General features: G+C 44.4%; 1 protein-coding gene across 1 annotated transcript in view; it reads right to left on the bottom strand.

Annotated features, from left to right (window-relative positions):
• Nucleotides 1–15,517, bottom strand: part of USP7 (ubiquitin specific peptidase 7) — a 3,814,244-nt gene that overhangs the window by 1,420,209 nt on the left and 2,378,518 nt on the right. The window contains 1 exon segment of the mRNA XM_044088895.1: nt 7,882–7,987. Coding sequence (XP_043944830.1) covers nt 7,882–7,987 — 106 coding nt within the window.

Here is a 15,517-nt window from a genome sequence, read left to right on the forward strand (position 1 = left end):
GTGAAACACGAAGAACATCTTTGATTTTTTTTATGGACTTGTTCAGTCTGCTGAGATCCAAAATTGGCCTCCAGGCCAGTCTTTTTTTGGAACTAAAGAACCTTGAGTATGTTCTGGATCCAATTTGGTTTGAAGGGACAGTTTGGATGACACATTTGTCTAGCAACCTTTGTACTTCAAGTTGCGTGATCCCTTTGATTGGGTGGAACATCTGGGACCAATTTTGTTTTTAAGGGGGGAAAAGAAAAGGGAATGTGATAACCTCTGGATATGATAGTGTGTACCTGTTTGTCTTTCATTTCTAGCCAGGTGCTTGGGTACAAAGAAAAGCGACCACCGACTGCCTCCAGAGATGGACAGATGGGCCTCCTCACAGGAGCGCTGGAAGGGTTTACCAAGGAAAGAGTCCTTGTTGACCTGGTTTTGCGGACCTCCTCTGCCGTGTGGTCAGTGTCTTCCATTCTTACTTCCCCCTCTGCCCCTGGGGGGGGGAAGAATCAGTTTGTCTGGGAAAGCTCTCTGGGATTTTCAAAACCACATTTTTCCCCCTCCTGACTTTTGGGATGAAGTCTGATAGGTGGGGAGAAATGGACTCCAACAGCAGAGAGCCTTTCCTTCCTGTTCACACCTGGTTAGTCTCTCTAACTTATGCATTTTCTGGCTGCACGTCACATTTTTTAAAACCTGAAGGTTTTGAATCGTTTGACATATTGAAAGAAAGAACGGTACTACCAACAATGAAGAAAAAAACTAAATGAAACAGTAAATATATATATATATATATATATATATATATATATATATATATATATATATATATATACATACATATATACATACACATTTTTTTTAAACACAACTGCACATTAAAAGCAAAAAAAAGACAACTAAGGCAGTTCTCTAACTTAAATGAACTTGCCTCTAGAAAGGGGAAAAAGGAACAAGGAAAGAATGGCCCTCTAAGTTAAACGGGCCAAAGGAAGCCCTCTAACTTAGAGCTACCTCGGGGAACAAGACAAATATAAATGAGTTTTGACAGAAAGATTCTAATATCTTTTTTTTCAAGCTCTCTAACTTAAACGAGCTTGGATAATTAAGAGGAGGATATCTGGGATAGGATTTAAAAAGGGCCTAGAGGTAGATACGCCAGCCACAGTAAAACAGCCAACAATAAGGCGAACTATCATAAAATAGCAAAAAACTAACCCAAAGTAAAGCTAACAACTCTCTAATAGATTCTCTAACACCAATACGATAACAATTCACAACTACTAAATATAATTAGAAAAAACTTAAATTTTCACAGCCAGAGCCTGACTGGACACACCTGATCTTGTTTAGCGGCAAATGAGATCAGAGTAATCTTCCCTGAGCATGATGGGATAGTGGTTATAGCCATGAGCAGGTGGAAGTCCTTGAGCTTTTGCATAGGCAGAGTCGGAACCGATGATCGGTTCCAAACCCAACCAGTGAAGAATGAAGTAGAGAGGGGACAACATTACATCAAATAACTCAAGTTTTGAAAATATACTTATCGCCCAAGCTTGAGAGAATGCATCATGTCTTTTCGCTGGAAATGGCCAACAAGTTATGAGGTAATGGGGACGGTGCACTCTGAGTAAAGGAGAAGCTCAAAAGTTCAAGGTTGCCACGAGCTTTTACAACGGTTGAGTTGAATATGAAGGCTTGGATCCGAACCAATCAGAGGAAGATGGAATGAAAAAGCACATTTGTGTACACTTACCATAAATGTAGATGTTCAAATGTATTCATTGTTGCAGTCATCACATTTGGATTATCTGCCTGCAGGTAGCCCTCAGTTGGCCTGAATACCAGTCTTGGGATTTCTGCGTCAGATGCTTTTTCTTCTTCCATGACTTCAGGACGTCATGGGTATAAAATATGCAGCCGATGCCATTACATCAGTTTTCTTGCCCCATATGTCAGAAGCCCCCACAATAGGAGGCAATTACATGGTGTGGAACACCCCCAGTAGAAAGTATATACCAATGTTATAAGATATGGACAAACAAAAATGAATAGATAGAAGTATAGAGACAAGTCAGGGGGCTGGAGGGAGGGTAACCAGGACTGCAACAGTGAATACACTCGAGCATCTACATTTATGGTAAGTGTACACAACTGTACTACGTTCTTCGTGTTTCACTGTTGCAGTCATCACATTTGGGTTGATTCCCAAAGCTGAGGATGGGTGGTGGCAGTCAAGAAGCATTAGGGCTGGCAAGCAGGCCCTGTAAGACTTCTGTAGCAAATCCAGCTCTGGATTTAGTAAAGACAGGTTAAGTGCTAATTCTTGGTGAAAGTGTGTACAGAGCTCCAGGTTGCAGCTTCCAGGATGTCCCTGGTAGGGACTCCCCTGAGAAATGCTGTAGAGGTTGAGGTAGTCTTAGTGGAATGGGTTCTGATCCCCTGTGGGCCAGGTTTCCCATGATGTTTGCAGCAGAAATGGATGCAGTGTGCTATCCATTTAGAAATGGTTTGCTTTGAAATGGCCTTGCCCTCTGCCCCTGTAACAAAGCCAACTAGCAGCTGGTCAGATTTTCTGAAAGGTTTAGCCCTGTCCAAAAGAACCTAAGCTGCCTGTGCACGTGTAGGGAGTGCAGGATCATTTCCCCTTTATTCTGAGGATTAGGGAGAAAGGTTGATGAATGAATGGATTGGTTTAAAGCCACACTAGATACCACCTTTGGCAAATGATGGGTTAGTCCTGAGGGAAACCTTGTCAGCATGGAAGATAATGAAGGGTTCCACAGCCATTAGGGCTTGCAATTCGGACACTCTTCTTACTGAAGTGATGGCTAGAAGTAAAGCTGTTTTCCAGGAGAGGAATTTTAACTCTGTTGAAGCAGCAGGGTGGAAAGCATGAGTTTTTCCAATACAAAGTAAAGGTCCCAGGCTGGAGTGGGAGCCCTTCTTGGGGGGGGGGGTCTTAAATTTTTGGCTCCTCTCAGGAACTGTTTGACCAGAAGATGAGAGAAGAAGGGTGGCTCAGTATTATAATGAGCTGAGATGGCAGAGGCATGAATCTTAATTGAAGAGAAGGACAGGTCTTTGTGGAACATTTCTGTTAACTAATCTAGTATATGAGGTAAGCTGGGCACAGTTGTGTACATTCCTTGAGTCTGGCTCCAAGAATGGTATCTTTTCCACTTTTCGGAATACGATTTGGCAGTACTAGGCCTTTTTGCCTCCAGGATGGCATCCAGCATCTGTTTGCTGAGGGTTCAGGGGATGAATCAGGCTGTGAGGTTCAGGGTTTGTAACGGAGGATGCAAAATCTGGCCCTCCTGCTGGGAAAGCAGGGAGGGGGGGGGACTGGGGCAGGTGCCAAGGTGGCAGTACTGTCAGACTGCACAAAGGTGGGTAGCAGTGCTGGCGTGGCCAGTCTGGTGCAATCAGGACTGTCCTTGGCTTGTCCTGTTTCATCTTTAGTAGAACCTTCAAGAGGAGGGACAGAGGGGGAATGGCACAGGTTAAGAGGCTTTCCCATGTAAAGTACAGAGCAACCAATTTCCATGCTTGGCTGTGGGGCGTTCTGGTGCAATATTTGCTTATTTTAAAGTTCTGAGGGGAAGCTAAGAGGTCCACCTGTGGTGCACCCCACCTGTGGATCAGCAGCTTGAACGATTTGGGTTCCAGTTTCCACTTGTGCGGGTCCATTAGATTTCTGCTTAAGTCGTCTACCAGTGAATTTAGTTTGCCTGGCAGGAATTGAGCTAGCAGGTAACACATGACTGCTCAAGGTTGTGTTCCACAGAGCCATGGCTAACCTGCAGAGTGGGTAGGAAAGGGTTCCCCCCTGCTTGTTTATGTACCACATAACTGTGATGTTGTCTGTCTATATCAATAGTTGCCCTGAAAGAATAAGGCACTTGAAGGCTGTCAGAGCATTTTGTACAGCTAACATTTCTTTTTGACTGATATGCAGGTGCATTTGCTTTGGGTTCCATTTGTCCTGAATACCTTGTCCTGCCATGTGAGCCCCCCATGCATAGTCTGATGCGTCTGTTAGGGTATGGGCAGCAGGGGGTAGAGTGAAAGGGAGTCCTTTGTTGTTGTACCAAGCCTCTGCCCACCAAAGGAACTCTGCCCTTAGGCAAAGAATGATAGAAATCATTGTTTTCCAAGTCCTGAGAATGTTGACACCAGAGACTTTTAAGTACAATTGAAGTTTCCTCATATGCAGTCTTGCATATGGAATTAGTAGAATGCAAGAGGCCATGAACCCTAGGGCTTGCAGTACTTTTCTTGCAGATATCTGGGTTTTGGTGGCCAGTAGACTGAAGTAGTTTGTCAAATACATTTTGTTTTTCTGGAGTGAGGAATGCCATCGGGGTAGTTGTGTTCAAGCTTGCCCAGGAATACAATCTGTTGTCTGGGTACCCGATGTGATCTCTTTTCGTTGGTGTACCTCAGTGAAGTTTAAAGTCTCTTTACAAATGTCAGGTGCTGGAGTAGCAACTCCTGACTGCCCAACTGAATCAGGCAATCGTCCAAGTATGGGTAAATTAGAATTTTTCTCTGCCTGCAATATGCAATGGCTGGAGCTACGCATTTTGAGAATACCCTGGGCGCAGTAGATAAGCCAAAGAGAAGTGCAGATGACTTTTAATGCAGAGAGCCTGCTCTGAAATGTAGGCATTTCCTACAAGATTCCCTTATGGGGATGCGCAGATAAGCTTCTTTTAAGTCTAGGGCGGCTAGCCAGGAGTCCTTCGTTAGCAAAGGAAGCAACTGTTGGAGAGTAAGCATCTTGAACCTTGGAACCACCAGGGAAGTGTTGAGAAAAGACAGATCCAGGATAGGGTGGCCAAGAGTTTTCTTTCCTGGGTACCAGAAACAGTCTGGAGTAAAACCCTTGCCCCCTATGCTCTGCTGGGGCCGGTTGAATAGCCCTGATACTGACAAGAGAAAGTACTTGCCTTTGGGCCTCTGCCCACTGGTTTGGGGGAAGGTTTGGCCATCTGCTTGGGGTTGGCAGTGAGTGGAAGTAGAATCTGTATCCCTGGGATACCATGTTCAAGACCCATCTGTCCTGGGTGATGTACTCCCCAGTTTTTTTGCATGTAGGGCAAGTTTTCCTCCTAAGCATGCAAGTACTTGGGTAAGGCTTGGAAGAGTTGAGGATAAGTCATTGTGAGATTTTAACATAGGATGCTGGCTTACTACTCCCTGTTTTGGAGGTGAGAGTACTCCACATACCCTGAGATGGTAATCGTGGTGGTCTGCTGCCCCTGGGTTAGGACTGAGAAGGTCTGGGAGGGACTGGAAAGGACCAGATTTTAGAAGGCCAATGCTTACTGAATATAGGTGGCTGTACCTGTATGAAATACTTAACAGTTTGCATAGATTTAACTTTTTCCTCCATCTTTTTGACAATGACTTCTGCTTTATTGCCTAACAGGCATTCTTGATTTAATGGTGCATCTAGTAATTTTGCTTTGACATAGTCTGACAAGATATGTTCCTTAAGCCAAGCATGCCTTCTAAGAACAGACCCAGTGACAGCAGCCCTACAAGATGCTGCTAAGGCATCAAAAACACATAGCAGAGTATGTTTTCCAACTTGGTTAGCAGAATGCATTAACTCTTGTAAATCTTTATGTTCTGCACAATCAGGAATCAACATCATTTTCTGTTTAATTAACTTCATAATATGTTGCTGATACTTTAACATATGAAACTGGCAATTTAAAGCCCAGATGGCAAGAGTAGCAGAGATGTACATCTTCTTACCCCATCTAAAGTCCTAGAGTCCCTGTCTGAAGGGGTAGGGCTTCTGGCTGTTGTAGCCTTAATGCCTTTAGGTCCCTGGGAAATGGTTTTTGGATCTGCAGTAGGATTCTTAAAGAGAAACTTGTGGGAGTCAGGTACTCTGTAGTACCTGTCAGGTTTCCTGGCCACAGGAGGTAAAGTATCAGGGGTAAGGCTGGATTCCAAGAAGACATCATCTACAATTTCCAGAACAGGCGGTATAGCTAGAGGCCTGTGCTGAGGAAAGTCTAAAAATTTTCTGAGTCTCTTTTCGGACTTAGGGTAGTCCTGGAATTCCCAGCAGAAATGCTCTCAAAGTATGCAAGGTTTCACCAAAAGAAAAATCCTCTGGAGGGAGGCAGAGGGGATGGAATCCTTTGCATCTGAATCCTCATAGGTAGATAGGGGAATGTCCTGGTAATCAGAGGGATCAGAGTCATCGGACTCACGGTCTGTAGAATCAGAAGGAAAATCAATCCTTTGTCTTATAGAGGGGGAAAGCTGGTTTTCCCTAAGTTAAAAGATCTCCAGTCATTTTAAGCATTTGAATCCATGGCATAAGAGCTTGAGCATGCGCTCTGGTCAGATTTCTAGGCGTAGTGCGAACTCTGGGCCTGAGAAACTTGGTAGTTTTAGTCAAAAACGAAGATGTCTGATTAATACGAACATCAGAAGGTTGGAATACACCCTCAGAAGCCAGTGCTTGCACAGCAGCTCCGGACCCATCCAAGGTAGAGACATCCGCAGGTTCCATAGTCGAAGCAGCAACTCGTGGCATACTGGACTCCGAAAGATTCTCAGCAGGGGCCTGCGAATCTGTAGAAGCGGGCATCAGGGGCTGCGTACCGGGCTTATGTGGTCTGTCTCTGTCTTTATCCTTGCGTTTTTTTCATCAGATCGGTAGTCGGATGGCTTATCGAAGCCATTTTGGAAAAATGGAAAACGAGAGCGAAAGAATTTATCGACCAAAATAGCCAGACGACGAATAGTTCAGGTATTGAACAAGGCACAAAACCGACAGCGAGGAACGTCGTGGTCTGGGCCTAAACAGGTGACGCAGTAAGAATGAAAATCTCAGAGATATTTGCTTTCCACAGGCAAGACAATTAACTTTTTCTGACATCAGTTACAGGAAGATAAAAGGAATCCCCAATGGGGTACTTATCTTTTAGAAGACTTCAGGTCTGAAACTCAAAAAATGAAAATTTCAGGAGGCAGCTGACTGGCACTTGCGAACTGCTTCTGCTTCGGACACTGCACTGCCAGAAAAGCTGATTAATGGCATCAGCTGCATGTTTTATACTCATGACATCCTGACGTCATGGAAGTGACAGCATCCAACGCAGAAATCCCAAGACTCTGGTATTCAGGCCAACTGAGGGCTACCTGCAGGCAGATAACCCAAAAGTGATGACTCCAACAGTGAAACATGAACATCTGACATTATCAGACTGTCACATAACAGTGTAGGGAAATAATGTGAGGAAACTAAAGGTACCTACCTGACTGGTGAAGGAGAGTGTGGTGGTTTAGGTGATGTGTCCAGATGGAAAACATTTACAAACAGGAAAAAAATACGGGGAATTTGTATTCCACAAATACATTCCCCTTTTCTGGATGACATGGATTTTAAGGCAGAGAGGACCAAAGGAAAGAGAGGAATCCCCAACATCTTAGTAATCGGCTCAAATATGTATGACTCACAGACCAAAGATCAAGTATGGCTTTCAGGCTGATGTCAAATTTGTTTTGAGGCTTTAGCCAACATACGCCCCTTATGCACCTTATCCCCTAGAGCTTAGGTCACATGTTGGATACGCATTACTTGGAAGAGCCTACAGTGTTAAGCTGATCGGACATATGGCTACCCTTGGCAGGATATACTTCTCTTAAGGAATACTGCAACAGTGACCTTGGAGGGACAAAGCTTTACAAATTTCTGCTACATATCAGTGACAAACTTCAAGAAACCGCTGAAAGAGATTCAAAACTAACATGTAGACATACACGTGGCTAAGGACATTCAACACTTTATTTTGATATGGTTAACAGAAACCAAGAACACTAACACATCTAAATAAAAAGATTAACAAGTACTATACATACGGTCCTTATCAAATTTGGGTAATGTCGCCCCACTAGCAGCCATCTCTGGATCCACAGTTTCTAGAAATATCGTCCAGGGATTTTCATTGTCACTCAATTCAATCATCTGTGTAAAATAAGAACAAAAGAGATACCATGACTTTAAAAGTTGTATTAATTCCAAATTACACAACCAACCCAAAGTACTAAGTCACTGAACTAAGTACGTACAGTTTTGTACCTACCATAAATGTAGATGTTCGAGTGTAAACACTGCTGCAGTCATTACACTTGGGTTATCCTGCCGTCAGGTGGTTCCCCAGCCGGCCTGAGTTCCAAAGTCTTGGTCCGGCGTCGGTTGCTGTCGCCTCCTCCCTGACGTCAGTGCGACAGGGGTATACAAGATGCAGCTACGCCATTTTCTTCAGTTTTTCTTGCCCCAGATGTCAGGTGCCCCCCAAATAGGTAGGCAATTAAAATTGCTAATAAAACATACATAAGAAAAGCAAACAACAACTTTCAGTTACCAGCAAATACTCCCCATAGGTAGCAAAGAGTAGAAGGCATAGGTAAGTACCAGCAAGTAAGAGGGGAAGGAGGGAGGGTAACCTGGACTGCAGCAGTGTTTACACTCTAACATCTACATTTATGGTACGTACAAAACTGTACTATGTTCGTGTTACACTGCTGCAGTCATTACACTTGGGTGGAATCCCAAAGCTGAGGTAGGGAGGCTGGAGGCTGGTTCTATAAGGCATTAGGGTTGGCTATAAGGCCCTGCAGCACAGCAGTGGCGAAGCCAGCTCTGGATGATTTGGAGTATAAAGGCAAATGGTAATGCTTGGTGAAGGTATGCACAGAACTCCATGTTGCTGCTTCCAAAATATCCTTGGTAGGCACTCCTCTGAGGTAGGCAGTTGAAGTGGCTGTTGCCCTGGTGGAGTGGGATCTAATGCTGCTAGGTAAAGGTTTCCCATGGCGAGAATAGCAGAAACATATGCAATGCCCTATCCATTTTGAAATAGTCTGTTTTGAGATGGCTTTGCCCTGTGCTCCTGCAGCATATGCTACCAATAATTGCTCAGATTTTCTGAAAGCTTTGTCCAAAGAATGTAGTAGTTTCTCCCCCTTGTTCTGTAGTTTTGGATAGAAAGTTGGCAAATGAATAGTTTGGTTTAGAGCCACACTTGATACCACCTTTGGCATAAACGTAGGGTTAGTTCTTAAAGACACCCTGTGTCCTGGTGGAAAATGAGGAAAGGTTCCACTGCCATTAGTGCCTGTAATTCTGAAACTCTTCGTGCTGTTATTGCCAGTAGCAGAGCAGTTTTCCAAGATATACATTTTAATTCTGCTGTGTTAGCTGGCTCAAAAGGAGGTAATTTTTTCCAAAACAAAGTTGAGATCCCAAGTTGGGGTAGGTGCTCTACGGGGCGGTCTTATGTTTTTAGCCCCTCTGAGGTACTGTTTGAGCAAAGGATTAGAAAAAAATAGTGGATCCGTGTTGTAATTAGCAGAAATGGTTGAGGCGTGGATCTTGATGGATGAGAAGAAGAGGCCCTTGTCCAGCAACTCAGTTAAATATTGAAGTATCTGAGGAATGTTTGGGACAAGAGGGTCAAGGCTGTGCGCCTGGTTCCAGGCACAGAATCTTTTCCATTTATCCGAGTAGGCTTTCCTGGTGCTAGGCCTTCTGGCCTCCAGAATGACATCCATAACAGCTTTGGAGAGAGGCATTGCTTGCTTGACTAAGGTATTTTCCATGCAGCTAGGTTTAAGGTCTTTAGCTGGCTGTGAAGTATCTGATTGTTGTGCTGTGTCAGCAAATGTGGGATATGAGGCAAAATCCAGGGTGGTTCTGCTGCTAAGTTCTTTAAAATTAGGTACCAGTGCTGGCGTGGCCAGTCTGCTGCAATCAGGATCATCTTTGACACTCCTTGCCTGGCTTTTATGAGTACCTATGGAAGGAGAGGTAAAGGAGGGAAAGCGTATACTTGTAGGTTTTTCCAGCTGAATGAGAGGTCATCCACTTTCCATGCTTGTGGATGGTAACTCCTTGTGCAGAATTTCTGTAGCTGGCAGTTCTTTGAGGATGCAAACAGATCTATGTCTGGGCTCCACCATTTTTGTGTTATCATTTTGAATACTTGTGGATTTAATTCCCATTCGTGGGGATCCATGATGTTTCTGCTTAGGTCGTCTGCCAGTGTGTTTTTCTGTCCTGGCAGGAATTGTGCTTGCAGATGAACTTGGTAGTCTAGAGCTGTGATCCACAAGGTCATGGCTCGTCTGCAGAGGGGGTAGGAATGCTTGTTTATGTACCACATAACTGTGGTGTTGTCTGTCTTTGGTAGAAGTTGTCCTGGATGCAGCAGGTCCTTGAAAACTATAAGTGCATTTTGTACAGCTAGCATCTCTTTTTGATTGCTGTGAAGATGCCTTTGCTCTGTGGGCCACTCGCCCTGAATACATTTTCCCGCCATGTGTGCTCCCCAGGCGTAATCCGATGCATCTGTTGTCAGTGTTTGCCTGGCTGCGGGTTGAGTAAAGGGCTGTCCCTTGTTGAGGTGACAAGTTTGAGCCCACCAGCGAAACTCCTGTTGAAGGCAAGGAATTAGTGGTATAACTGTTTCCAAACTTTGACAGTGTTGAGACCATACACTCTTTAGGTACCATTGTAGTTTCCTCATATGCAGTCTGGCATATGGAATTAGTAGTATGCAAGATGCCATGTAGCCCAAGGCCTGCAGAATTTTACTTGCAGGGAGTTGGGTCTTTTTTGCCATCAATTGAAAGTATTGAGTCAGTTGTCCTTGCTTGTCTGGCGTGAGATCAGCCATCTGGGCCATTGTGTTCAAGCTGGCACCCAGGAATATTATCTGTTGTTAGGGCACTAGTTTTGATTTTATTTAGTTTACTGTGTATCCCAGGCAACTTAATAACTTTTTTATGAACGCCAGATGCTTTAGAAGAATGTCCTTGCTCTCTGCTTGAATCAGGCAGTCGTCCAGGTATGGATAAATTTGAATTCCTTTTTGTCTGCAAAATGCAATTACTGGTGCCAGGCACTTTGTGAAGACCCTGGGCGCAGTAGATAAGCCAAAGTGCAGTGCAGAGAATTGATAGTGCATTGAACCAGCTAGAAATCTGAGGTATCTTCTGCAGTTTTGTCTGATAGGGACATGCAGGTATGCCTCCTTGAGGTCCAAAGTCACGAGCAAAGCTTTCTTGCCCAGCATGGGAAGAAGCTGCTGTAGTGTCAACATTTTGAATTTCGGAACATCCAGGTAAGTGTTTAGAGAAGAAAGATCCAGAATGGGTCTCCAGGCTTTGACCTTTCTGGGAACCAGAAAGAGTCTTGAATAAAATCCTTGCCCTTGCTACTGTGGTGGTACCTTTTGAATAGCTCTCATGTTCATGAGTGCTGTAATTTGTTTTTGAGCCTCTGCCCATTGATTTGGTGGCAGATTTGGCATTCTTTTTAACCTTGGCAAAGTGTGAAATTGGAACCTGTAACCGTGAGATACAATATTGAGAACCCATTTGTCTTTGGTGATGCAAAACCAATTGTGATAGAAAAGTGCCAGTTTTCCTCCTAAGGGGGCTGCCAAGAGAGAACTGTTTGGCAGCTATAGGGGGAAGTCATTGAGGCTGCTTTTTATAAGGTTGTGGCCTGTCTTCCCCTTCCTTCTGGCCTGCTGTACCCCATTGTAGAGGCCTGTAAGGACCTGGTGCTTGACCTCTATCTCTTGGATGTCTGTATCTGCCTCTGAGGTCTGTCTGTGATTGGAAAGGACCAATTCTTTGTTGGCCAATTTCTGCTAAAACGAGGAGGCTGAACCTGTAAGAAATCCTTCACCGTTTGCATGGATTTTGCCTTATCCTCCATCTTCTTTAACACCTCCTCTGCCTTAACTCCAAACAACACATCCCACTGCAAAGGTGCGTCCAATAATTTTGCCTTAAAATGATCTGGTAATTTATGTTCCTTTAACCAAGCATGCCTTCTAATGACAGAGCCTGTAACTGCTGCTCTACAGGAGGCCTCTAAGGAATCAAACCCACATTGCAAAGTATGTTTTCCCACTTGTTCAGCTGCATGCAATAAATCCTGCATTTCTTTAAAATTAGGAGGATCTGAATCTGGAAGCATCTTTTGTTTCAAGTGAGCCATCAAAAATTGCTGATATTTTAGCATGTGAAACTGGCAATTTAAGGCTCTCATTGCTAAAGTTGCAGATGTACATACTTTCTTTCCCCATCTGTCTAATGCTCTGGAATCTCTGTCAGAGGGAACTGGGTTTTTTGCTGATGAGGCCTTAATCCCTTTGGGTCCCTGAGAAACAGTTTCCGGGGTCAGCAACAGGGCTTTTATACAGACATTTGTGGGAGTCAGGGACTCTGTAATATCTATCAGGTTTAACTGGGGCTGGAGGTAAGGAGTCAGGGTTTAAGCTGGATTCAGTGTACACATCATCCACAATATATCTAACACTGGCGGAGTAGCAAGGGGTCTGTGTTGAGGCAACAAAAGGAAGTCCTGGAGCCTTTTCTTGGATTCTGAGTAATCCTGGCCTTCCCAATGGAAATGCTCCCTCATGGTATGTAAGGTCTCCCCCACAGGAGTAGTCCTCAGGTGGAGAGGCTGATGGAATGGATTCCTCAGCATCCGAATCCTCATAAGGGGGTAAGAAATATCCTAGGTCTGAGGATGAATCTGAAGAAATGGACACCTGGTCGGAAGATTCATAATCTGCATCCTGTCTGAACCTTTTATCAGGAGGGGGATGGGACCTCCTGATCAGGGTGATTAGGTCTTCGGCCATTTTGAGAATTTGTTTCTTAGGCATGGAAGCCTGTCCTGGAGAATGCTGTATCTGTTTCTTAGTTTTTAATGGGGCCTTAGACTTAGCAGAGGGTTTAATGGTTAACTGGGTAGGTCTGAAGACACCCTCTGAAGCTGTGGATTGCTCAGCTACTTCGGTTTCCACAGTAGGGTTAGTTTCGGTAGGCTGAAAACAAAGAGCGTCCGAAGGCCCAGCCAGCTCCACATGGGAGTCGAAGGCAGTCTGTGGTTCTGTGGATGCGGTAGTCAGGGGCTGCGTAGGCGCCTCAATGAAAACCGGAAAACAGGCGACCGGCCTAGAAGAGGCCTTGTTGTCAGTTTTGGGCCTCGGATGCCTGTCCTTGTCTTTGCGCTTTTTATGTAATCCGGTCGTCGGAAGTTCTGATGGCATGGTGCAATTGAATTTTCTACCAAAATAATGGGCAAAATCAAACCGACGTTTAATAGTGCGTTTGTTAAACCTAGCACAAAACTGACAACCAGTGACGTCGTGGTCTGGGCCTAGGCATGGAATACAATAGGAGTGGAAATCCTTATGAGGTATTTGCTTCCCACAAGAAATACAGTTAACTTTTACTGACATCAGTCTGAGGCAAGAAAAAGTGTCCCCAACGGGGTACTTAGCTTTGTAGAAGACTTTGGTTTTGGATTCGGAATGAAAATCTCAGGAGTCGGCCGACCGGCACTTGCGAACTGCTTCTGTTTTGGGCACCGAGCGGCAAGAAAGACTGAAGAAAATGGCGTCGGCTGCATCTTATATACCCCTGTCGCACTGACGTCAGGGAGGAGGCGACAGCAACCGACGCCGGACCAAGACTTTGGAACTCAGGCCGGCTGGGGAACCGCCTGACGGCAGGATAACCCAAGTGTAATGACTGCAGCAGTGCAACACGAACATCCATAAACTACAGCAACTGACACAAACATAACACAGTGTACAGACACACACAAACACATGCCTATTTTTTATTTAAATGTATTAGGTTTTTAAAGGAACACCAGACACACTGCCTGGCTAAGAGATTTGCTTTATGTTGAATAGAAGGCAGAGAAAAAAGGAATGCATCAAAAGGCACAGGATAAAAACAGCAGGGCCACTGGTACAATGGGCAGCACACTTGTCTTTAGTGCAGAAGGCTGTGAGTTCTATTCCTACACCTTGCAGATGGACTGCTGACAGTGCAGTACAGCATAAGAGAGGCATTACACTTAAGTGTGTCTAACCCTTTGGATGAAATGTTAAACAGAGGTACCATATGCTTAAGTAGATGTAAAAGATCCCATGGCACTTATCAAAGAGAGTAAAGGAAGTCCCAAATACCTTGGCCAAGTTTCCCTTAGTAGTATAAACACTACTACACAGCTCCCCTGAAAAGAGGATGATAGGCTAGTGTAACTAACCAGGTCATCAATGGATAAATAAAAACAAACTAGCAGCCCATACCCTTAAATCTGTGTGCTTAATTGCCAAATAAAATATTTACAGGCATAGCTTTGGTAAGGGGAACTCCTACTGCAGTAAACAGCAGCATAACTTTTTCCATGCTGCAAAAGACTACAGACGGTTATTTATTGGGATAGTGAGCTGGTAAAAACAGCCTGGGGAAGCTATACATTATACAGAAAATGACATGGAAATATTGTTCAGTTGCCTCTAAAAGCCTGTCACTCTGAAGCGTTTTAGTGTGGTGCTAAGTGGCCTGCTGCCCAAGGAAAAAAATGTAAGGTAAAAATGGTAACCCTGAGATGCCATGTGGGCAAGCCTACTCCTTACAGAACTCAGTAGAATACTTCAAAAACAGTACACAAAAAAAGGGATGATACAGTTGTGCAAGTAATGTTGCCATAAAGAAAGCTGTGTAGAAACTTACCATAACCATGGATGTCCTTATTTTCCATGTTGCAGTATTCATAACATTTGGGTTAGCCTCCGCCTAGCGACCGAACGTCCAGCCAGTACACAAAAGCTTTAGTCAATGCGAGGTACTTGGGATGTCTGACGTTGGCCGTAGGGTGCGTGGGCCATAAAACTGACGTCTGCATGTACGTTCCTCAGAAGTGAATGCCCCAGTTGGACCACAGTCCCAGGACAGCTGCACAAGTCCCAAATCATCCAGCAGTTTTTTTTTCTTTTCTTTTTGAGGGGGTAGGAGGTTTGGATAGAAAACTGCAACATGGAAGAAGAAGACATCTATGGTTATGGTAAGACTTTACACAACTATTCTATGTCCTCCTATTTTCATGTTTTAGTATTCATACCCTTTGGGTGAATGCCATAACTCAAAGGGAAAAGAAGGGTGATGGTTTGGAGATGTTCTCCAAGAATCTATGCAGGATTGCCCTAGCAAAACCTGGTCTAGATCTGAAGATGTGGTGCAGTTTGTAGTGTATGGTGAAGGTATGGACAGGTGTCCAGGTAGCTGCTTCTAGAGTAAAAGCAGTGTCCATCCCCTTGAAGAAGGCTGCAGATGAGGCCATCGCTCTAGTAGAATGGGCTTTAAAATGTTAGAGTCCAGGTGTTTGCCATGGTAGCTATAACAGAAGGAGATGGCCTTGGAAATCCAGGCAGAAATAGTCTTGTCACTGCTTTCCCAAGAGCCCTGGGGTGAAAGGAGACAAACAGCTGCTCTGACCTCCTAAGGGATTTGGTCTTGTCTGGGTAGAATCTAAGTTGCCTGTGAACATCAATGGAATGCAGGACTCTCTCACTGTCACTCTTGGGTTCTGGAAAACAGGTGGGGAGGTGGATACACTGGTTCAGGGACAACTCATTGACCACCGTAGGCAGGAAGGATGGGTTACGTCCGTAGG

This window comes from Protopterus annectens, chromosome 12.part0, assembly GCF_019279795.1.
Source record: "Protopterus annectens isolate FY-2018-M chromosome 12.part0, PAN1.0, whole genome shotgun sequence".
Taxonomy (NCBI): Eukaryota; Metazoa; Chordata; order Ceratodontiformes; family Protopteridae; genus Protopterus; species Protopterus annectens.